The sequence below is a fragment of the Mastacembelus armatus genome, chromosome 16 (genome assembly GCF_900324485.2).
Source record: "Mastacembelus armatus chromosome 16, fMasArm1.2, whole genome shotgun sequence".
Taxonomy (NCBI): domain Eukaryota; kingdom Metazoa; phylum Chordata; class Actinopteri; order Synbranchiformes; family Mastacembelidae; genus Mastacembelus; species Mastacembelus armatus.
In genome coordinates this window covers 15,567,870-15,577,001 of record NC_046648.1, presented here as the reverse complement: position 1 = coordinate 15,577,001, position 9,132 = coordinate 15,567,870, and the positions used below count along the sequence as shown (strand labels likewise).

The 9,132-nt window shown below is 39.4% G+C and overlaps 1 protein-coding gene across 5 annotated transcripts; it reads right to left on the bottom strand.

Moving 5' to 3' along the window:
* Positions 1–1,205: 1,205 nt before the first annotated feature.
* On the bottom strand, positions 1,206–7,560 carry flad1 (flavin adenine dinucleotide synthetase 1). Of its 5 annotated transcripts, none has more exons than XM_026317845.1 (11): positions 7,463–7,560; positions 6,352–6,442; positions 5,962–6,130; positions 5,165–5,542; positions 4,412–4,525; positions 4,051–4,318; positions 3,553–3,700; positions 3,093–3,191; positions 2,652–2,841; positions 1,685–1,758; positions 1,206–1,598 (listed from the first exon to the last, which is right to left on the bottom strand). In XM_026317845.1, the coding sequence occupies exons 2-11, from the start codon at positions 6,357–6,359 to the stop codon at positions 1,463–1,465; spliced, it is 1,584 nt and encodes a 527-aa protein (XP_026173630.1). In that variant the 5' UTR covers positions 6,360–6,442; positions 7,463–7,560; the 3' UTR covers positions 1,206–1,462. The 5 variants fall into 5 exon arrangements, with proteins under 5 accessions (XP_026173630.1, XP_026173632.1, XP_026173629.1 ...); XM_026317847.1 differs by having other exon boundaries at positions 5,962–6,125; XM_026317844.2 differs by lacking the exon at positions 7,463–7,560 and adding an exon at positions 7,184–7,382.
* Between the last annotated feature and the right edge of the window lie 1,572 nt (positions 7,561–9,132).

The following is a 9,132-nucleotide window of genomic DNA, read 5'->3' as shown; positions in this document are numbered from 1 at the left end:
CCCTTCTGTATGTACTTCAAATGTTCTCCCAGTGCTAATGAGTACAATATCTCCTTCTGAAATGTTGGTAATGGCACATAAATGTTCTAAATCGAAGTACAGGTATATGTAGTACTTAGAAAATGTAACTAATAAGTTTTTACCTTTTGAGTTGCTCCAAATTGTAGACCCATGGCGCACAGGAAAAACTCCAACAAATAACATATTGCAGGTGGGTACTGTATATTGTAATTACATTAGAACAATATTATACAGACAGTGGAACTAGAAATGTATAACTAAAAGAAACCAGAGCAAAATAACTTTAGTTTATTCACTCATCAGCTATTTTAAAATCAGAGCTACTCCCATCCTACACCCTAAGGGTGTACACTGTAAGTCTATAGGAATATTATTTTCTTCCACACAAATACCATCTTCCCCAGACAATGTCGCGGTGTGTGTTCACCCCACTGCCAAAAAAACACACTATTACATATCTGCTGTGATTATGAAGCCTCTGTTCATTGCCTCTTTTATTACTGTTATTATTAATAAATCAAGTAAGCCGTGAAACCCGGACAGATAAGTTAGAGGGCATTGGGGGAGGCCGGGCTGGAGGTGGTAATTGCTGGTGTATCTGTGTGTGCAGCCCCGCGGTGGCCTCGTAAGCGACCCGCTTTATTAAATCGGCCGGTATCGATCCTCGCTGCGCGGCGTTGACTAATCTCCAGGCGGGGGGTGGGGGAGAGAAAGAGAGAGAGCGGATCGATGAGCCTGGATTCAATCATGTCTGGAAACAGAGAAGGTAATTTATTGTAATCACGGTTGCTAAATGGAAAACGTGAGAACAACGCGCCCGTGAGGTGCTCAAACAGAACTACAACAGTGGATGCGTCCTAGTGAAGACAGGCTGGGGAGGTGCTCGGTTAATACGCCTCTGTCGGCAATTATGGATATTCAGTGTGAGACAGATGAATCAATTTGAGCCTCCTGCTCGACCTTCATCAGTCTGTCCATGCTGCTGCAAACTGAGTTCCTAAAACCCGATTTTCCCACCTGGACAGAAAACCTTTTCACATTATTTACCAATAAATTCTGACAGACAGTCTTTCTGGGTAGCCTGTCCTTATTGGCTTGAGAAGCAGACAAATAGATTCATGGAGAAGATAAATCAAGGGGTTTACTGAACCCCCTGCATAATGGGAGTATATGCAGGATTCCAGTTAAAACAGTGTGATGTGATGTTTTATTCATTACTTTTGACTCACATGTATACACCAACAGCACACATACATACACGTACACACACACAGCCTTCCCACACAATCTCTTTCTGCAATCAGACCTGTTGAGCAATTTGCAAATATTCACGAGATGAATAGGGAAAAAAATGGCTATGTTGTGTCTTTGACAGTATGCGAACAGTGATCTGAGATCCTGGCTCCATTAGCAACAGGTGACAGTGAGAGGTGACACTACATCACATACGGGAGTTTCGCTCCTCTTCCTCATTCTCCAGGAGGTAGGCTGGCTTGTATCGTATCACTCCTCTCTCGTCCACTATCTTCAGGGCTCCATTTTGACAGCTGTTGTCCATACTGCCCAGTGAAGTGTACCTGCAAGTTTAAGACCAACAGTTCTGCACTGTGCCTGTGATGATGTTCAAACCTGAATTAAAGGAGGAAATAGTAAGTCTTCTTACCCTTTATCATAGAGAATACAGTAGGGCACATATAACGTCCTCAAGAACGACCAGATGTCATGATAGGTCCAGTCCTGTAGTGTGGAAGACGTCAAATTTAACTGGTTTTGTAGTGACTCATTAGTTCAGTCTAGTCAAAATAAATTAGCAGTTTGTTGACATGTAATCATGTGATAAAGGGCAACATAACTTATTATGTATTGTGGTCAAGCACTAAACACACTAGTGTTTCCCCCTATGTATTCTACTAAAGCGATTGCCACATTATAACCATGCTGATGCTAACTGCCATTTTAAAATTGCCATTTCTTAATACATTTAAAAAATTCAAATGATGTAGATGACATATAGTAGACATTGAAAATGTGATATTAAAGGCTGCAGTCACAACAGACCTGCAATAAATTAATGTGTAGAGGCTTTAATGATTCATGTTTGTTGAAATTGCATCGTGTGATTTTTTTTAAAACCAGTTTCTATTGGTGTGTCATTGTATTGCATGTATTTGCGACATCATCATTTAAAACACCACAAATATATTATTACTGCAGGGCTGAATTGCATTAAGCTGTGCTGTTGTTGTATTTTGTTCACACCCTGTAGATCTGCACTCTGTAAAGTCATTCAAGATGACAAATAGAGTTAAGTGTAACAAGGGGAAATTGCTTGGCTAGAGCAGTGAAAACAGATTTGTATTAACAGTCAAAAAGCTGTTTCTCCTACAGCAATATATACAGTGTAGATTTAAAAATTTCAGGAACCTTATCCTTATGTTGAATAAATATGAATGAATATCTGCAGTTGTATTAAAGACAAAAATACAGGTGAGGCAAGCCTCTAAATGTCCAGCTGTTACTAAAGTTAAACTGATATTTTGGTTGCCTGTGTACTCCACTTACAATGTGAGAGAACTACTGAGATGTAATGTAGCAGAATAGTATGTCTGTTATATGTCTGTTAGCCTCACTAGTAAAGGGTTGACTCTCATGTAGTGTGGCCATCCGGGGTCAGTGGGACACATGGATTTAAGTGTGTAAGAGTAGGGGTCACTCCTCCTGGTCCCCATTAGGACCGCTTTCAACTCCGGCCTCCTCTCCTGGACTTCACTCAGCGCCTGCCGAATTCTGCCCTCCACAGAGAACAGCTCCAAGTCATATCTATGCGAGACACATCACCAAATAATGAGCTGCTGTAATGTAACACATGGGAGGATTAGGGCACTTTTTAACAAAACAACTGAAAAAAAAAAAAAAAAAAAAAAATCAAATATACATAGTGGATCTGCTATAAAATAACTAACTGGAATGTTTTTATTTAACAGGTTCACTTTGGATAAACAATGGAAACGTGCAAATATGCATTTTCAGCACAAAAGGTAACACCTCAAATATTTCCGATGATGACTCACCTTTTTATTGTGTCCTGGAGGAATTTCTCAATTTCTGGGAATGGAGAAACGATACGGATATACAGAGCTTTTACCTTGTCTTTACCATCTGGATACCGCCTAAGTGGCAGCAGAGAAAATAAACATTAAAAAAGGATAAATAACAATGGGACAAAAAAACATTAGATAAGTGCCAATTCTTCTTCTCATTATCTCCCACTATTTGTACAGTTCAGGTCAAGAAAAGTCCAAAAACAAGCTGTTTGTCCAAGATTTTTCTCAGTCTAGTTGCTGCTCTATGCCTCATTTTCTTCTTCACTTCCTTCTTACTGTTATACCCCATTGTGTTGAAATGGTATCATTACATTTTTAATTTGAATCTCTTTTTCATCTCTCGTTTCTCAGGTCATTTGTTTTGTCCTTATTAAATCATTCCTACCCCTAAATGTTCTAATTGTCTTCTCTTCTCCCCTCCTGTTACCGTTTCAGCGCAGCATAGTAGAGATGGAGCAGAGCCGTGCAGTCTTTGCCCCCATTGAAGCCAATGCAGATTTCTTCTGCCGAATACTGATCCAGTGCCATCTCTATTGTTTTCAGAGCAGACATAACTTTCTCACCCAATGATGTGCCTGTGGGAAATTAAATCTACAATGAGGACTTACATAAAATGTGGTCAAATTTTGTTAGACGTCATATAAATGAACCCTCATTTCTCTCTCTATTTCAGAATAAAAATACCTGCTTATCCGTTGTCTTATCTTAGGTATTGATGCTTCATTCTATTTTGTGTTCAGTCCCATGCTGGTTATATTCTTTTTTTATAATCCACTATGATTTTACAGCTATAATTACTTTAATCTCTCTGCTTCCTTTATTGTTCCCAGTGCCAGTGTAAAGTATGAGTTCTCTGCAATATTCACTTTATATTAACTTGACACAGTTTAACTATCACCTCTTCACCCTCTACCCTCCCCCTCACCGCTGTTGGCCATCCTGTACACCTCAGCAGTGGCGATGGACACTGGGTCAGTGACTGAGGGCACCACGCTACCTTTGGGCAGCTCATCTACCAGCTGTGCCCAGGCTTTGTCCAGTTCCTCTTGATTGTCTGAGTCCAGGACCAGCCTGACTCTATAATAGTTACTCAGCCAGGCAGGGTAGGAGCCCAAAGCCACTTTCCTACCCCAAGCAGCCTGCAGTTTGGTCAGCACAGGAGCAATCCCTGCTTCATCTGCATCCACAAACACCTAGTACAATGAGCTTTGGTTAGCTTGCATGTACTATGAAAAAGAGTATGTAGATGGATATTTTGTAAGTGATAGTTTTGGTGTGGGTGTTACCTCACGTGTGTGAAAAGTGGTCCCCGAACTAGCAAAGAGATGTGTCATTCCATTGAAGGTCCTCTCTAACGATGATGGGATCCCAGGAAAAACATACACGTTACGTACACTTATCTGGGAACAAAGCATGGACAAAATTTACAACCTAAGAACATATGGGCCAGACAGATGTTTTTTCAAAACCTACAGGTTCTGTCAAACACACATTTGTGTAATTACTTCAACTCATTAATAGCCAAAGTAATACATAAATTACATATCAGTGTGAATGTTGGTGTGACTTCATAAAAGAAAAATATCAACATGTAAAGTGTGAATTTCTGCAAACTACAATACAAATACTTCCAGGCACTTCTATCTTTAACTCCTGTTTTTGCATTCATATTCAGCGTAATTTGTAATTTGTTGCCCATTGCACAAAGCTGTTTTCACTCCTGCAGTGTCTTGTTAGTGGTTGATGTTGTAACCTGTCTTCTAAAATAGTCCCAGAAGAGCAAAGAACAGACAGAACATTATGGGACTTTAACAACTTCCTGAAAGTTGTCTTAGATGAACAATTTTGTTATTCCAAAAATCTACTGCAGAGGTAATACACACAGCAGATGTTTGGATTGGTTTTATTAAAGAGTGTGATCAATTAGGCAGTAGGTGGAGGGCATAATAATGATTTAATTTAGTGTCCTATAACAACGTGCTCCATGCCATTTGAAAAATATAGTTATGTTAATCCCCATTTGTCCTGAGTTCACTCACAAGTGGATAGGGGAGCGGTTGTCCAGTCTGAGCATCAGTACCATAGTAGAGTTTGGTGGAACGTGGCACCATGGCTAGCTTCATAGTTGCAGAGCTTTTGTCCCCCACCCCAAAGAATTTTTCAACCAGTCGAGAGAGATCAGGATGGGGATACAGCTCCTCTTGGAACGCCATGGCAATGCTCTCAAATGTAACATCATCGTGGGTGGGACCTATGCCTCCTGAGGTGATGAGGTGTGTATACTGAGGTGCAAGGAGGGCCACTTCTTTGGCTATAACCTCTTGTATATCTGGTATGACTGTTATGCGCTGCACAGATACTCCAAGCTTCCTTAGTGCTCGCGTTAGAAAAGCGCTGTTGATGTCCACCGTGTGACCCTGGGAGACGAAAGACATAAAGAGACACTCTTTTAGCTTTAATGCAGTGGTCCATGCTCACTCAGACAGCACATTCAAGTAAGAATGACTCCAAGGCTGTGCTTGATGAAATTCAATGACTCCCAGTTGGGGGTTAGACACGACATGAGACAAAATCAAAGGCTTCATGTTTAAATCATGATCATGTCAAGTTAAGAAATAATGGTGAACTTGTCATTTATGCTGCTGCATCAAATGACCATCACAGGGTTTACCTCAGGATATGAAGTGTGGACCCTGATAAAATCATACTTTCAAGTGTACAAATGTATTTAGATTTTCCTCAAACACACAAACTTTCAAGGATTCTCAGCAGGGTGTCAATCACACAAATACAGCTTATAATATACAAAACACAGGCATCTATAAGCACAAATCACCTTAAGTATCTCATCTCCAATAATGAGAATGGCTGCAGTGGGAGCATCCCCACTGGTTGCAGAGGATGTACTAGAGTGTTGGTGGTTTGCGGACATGGCTGCTTTGCTAAAATGAGCCGCCAGTCTCCTCACACGCAGCACTGCTCTACTCACCTTGGTAAATGCTGAACTGAGAGACAAAAGAAAAATTAATCAGACATTTTAAACAATTTCTGCCTACATGTACAACAATTGTCTATTAAAACATTAAGTTAACAAAGTCAAAAATCTCTGTTACTAAGAACTCTTTAGCATAGCATCTTAGCATAAAAGCAATGCATCGTAAACCGCTTATATAATGTTTGTGTTCTCAGCATTATTTTAGTTGACAAATCTCATTTTCAGTCTTACATCACCATGAAGAATCCAAATGGAGTTTCCCAAAAAGTTTCATTAAAGCTCAGACCCTCTTCTACTTCATTAATTTCCTCTCAGCAAATATCTTAGAAGAGACAAACATCATGAACATATTTGAAAAAGATGACTGATTAGTATTCACATCATAAAACAGCAAAAAAAAAAAAAAAAAGCCCAGCACAGCTTCCTGCAATCTAATATGTAAGTGTCTGGTTTTATCTGACAAAGAGCTGCAAATGCAAAGATATTTAATTGGCTACATTGTGTCACAAAAAGCGCTGGCAAGGTGACACAGTGGTCATTTCACAGAAAGAAGATTTCTGGTTTGGATCCTGTCTGAACCTGTGTGCCAATGGTCTGACCAATAATACAAAACTATGTTGATAGGTGTGAAGACAAATTCGATGTCATGCGAATAGACACCAGTGCAGAAACTGTAAAAGGTAATGCGCGGACATGAAAGCAAGTGGGTAAATAAAGGAGTAAAACCGCCTTTATAAACCTAAACTCATCCATCCAAAAATCGTATCCATATTATGTGTAGGGCTTGGAGTTACACAGTACGTTTTATATTGCGCAACACTCTACGTAATTTACGTAATGAAATAAAATGATTTACTAATTTTACCAATTCATCTCGCTAGATTACTCAATAACCCACTGTAGGAGTACTGTCACCAGAACGTTTGCATTCAATTACACTCAGTGGTTAACCTCATATGGACTACATTTCCAGTTTCTCTATCCTACCATAAAACGTGAAGAAACGCAATTATAGTATTTTTATAATTTCACAACTAAACTCGTCAAAATCTTTATAACTTACTCGTGATCCGCATACGCCCTTGTAGTGTATGCTAACACGAGTGGCTACATGTCACTCAAAACAAACTCAACACGGTTCGTCCAATCACCAAACAAGAAGGACTTTCTCGAACGTAGGACATCCAATCGGGCAAGCGAAGGTGGGCCTTACCGGTCAGCCTTTTTTGCGTAAGCGGAAGTAACTAACAGACGGTCTAGTTATGATACAATCAAGAAAACCAGTGCGGAGCAGTATATCATAGAAACCGAATAGGTTAAGTATTAGCAACAAGAATGATACCGATAATCTGTCGGTCTGCCAATTGTCACTGTGCCGTATCATCACTCGGATAGTATAATGCTAACAGATACCAAGAGACCGCCTCTTCTTCAGTCCGCTGCAAAAGACATGGCTGTGACGTGCCCGCCTCTGCTGGCCGGAGGAGCGAACTGCAACGTACTGACCCGTCCACATTACACTGCTGGCCTGTGGGGGGCGCATGTTGGCTCGTATGCAAATCGTGAGTCTGGCCTTGCTCTGCAATTGATGATATTGATACTATATGGGCTTGAAGATATATCAAATACATAAAGGCTATAATTAAAAAGTTATCCCGGCCAAATAAACTTCTAGAAAGTGCTAAATGGGTCTGAATAATTTTGTAAATGAGAAACCAATTTTCAATTCATAATGCATCTACAAAACTTTCTAAAACCACGATCATTTTTAAAACAGTGAAAAAGTGCAGGGTTCTTGATACTTTCAGAAACTACTGTAGCCTATATAATGTATTTTTTACTCTATAAGTTAGAATTATCGCATTATTTTTGACATATATTTTATTTTTGTTATTTTTGTTCGACTATTTGTTTCCTGGCAGCATTAGCTTAGAATAAGCTTTCTTTATATAGAGATAGGTCTGTTTCATAGATAGGGCTATTGTGTGTTTAATTGGAAAAGCACGGGTGTTACTAATATTAACTGTCTATTCTATTCTGTTGTCCCAGTAGCACAGTACCAGGAGATTGAAAGCAGCTAAATAGGGTTCAGCCACCACTGATTTTATTATTTACACCTGTGCTTTTCCTACTATGACATGATGAAATGCCTTCTGTGAAAAAGGCTGAGAATGCCTATGTAAATATTTGTCCTGGATGCATGAGCAGTTCCACTGGAGTTGCTAGGGGTAAGTCAAGTGCATGTTTACCTGTTGCCGGGTTTATCTTTTTAGGTTATGACTTGGACAGAGTGGTTATATTTTTGTTTCACCACCTGTCTGTCATTATTCAACTTAAAAGGCATGGGGCTTATGAGAAATCAATATTTTTGGGCAATGATATCCATCAAAACTGTACTGAGGGCACTGAGGAGACTAAGGAGAATATAGTGATAAACAGGACATATGATCAAGGACTGTATATTGAAGGACTTCAAGTATTCAAACATAGTCATTTCTATAGTAATAACATCGTAATTAATCAATATGCACTACACACACTCTAGGGGCTGAAATGACTACGAAGACAAAATGACACATAATAGAGCCACAAAAACGACTCATAATGACTACAACAAGAAAACGACCACTAAGACATTCTGACTTTAAAAAACATCAATACTACTGAAGTTTTGTTTTGAATACAGATAATAGTATCGATAAGATTCAATAGCAAAACACATCCACAACACATTCATCGGTTAGTCCACGACTGTTATAATGACCGCTGTTGAACTACTACTGCTTGATGTCAGATTTGTAACACATTAGTAAGCAGGCTTTGCATGCTTTCAGAATGAGTGAAGGGATGAGGAGAGAGACAGAAGAGGGAGAAAGGCAGAATGTAACATGGAGAGAGAATAATAAGGTAAATCCCAGAGGCAGAAAACCAGTCAGGTTAGCCTCACTGATATTTCAATTTAAAACACAAGCTTGGTTTAAAATAATTGACAGATGTATTAAAACAGGGACC

Excerpts from the sequence above, each read along its gene's own strand:
- flad1 (XM_026317845.1), bottom strand. Across the intron at positions 4,526-5,164 it reads AACCGCTCCCCTATCCACTT|ATAAGTGTACGTAACGTGTA; the intron begins GTGAGTGAACTC and ends CTTTGTTCCCAG. Across the intron at positions 2,842-3,092 it reads CTCCAGGACACAATAAAAAG|ATATGACTTGGAGCTGTTCT; the intron begins GTGAGTCATCAT and ends TGTCTCGCATAG.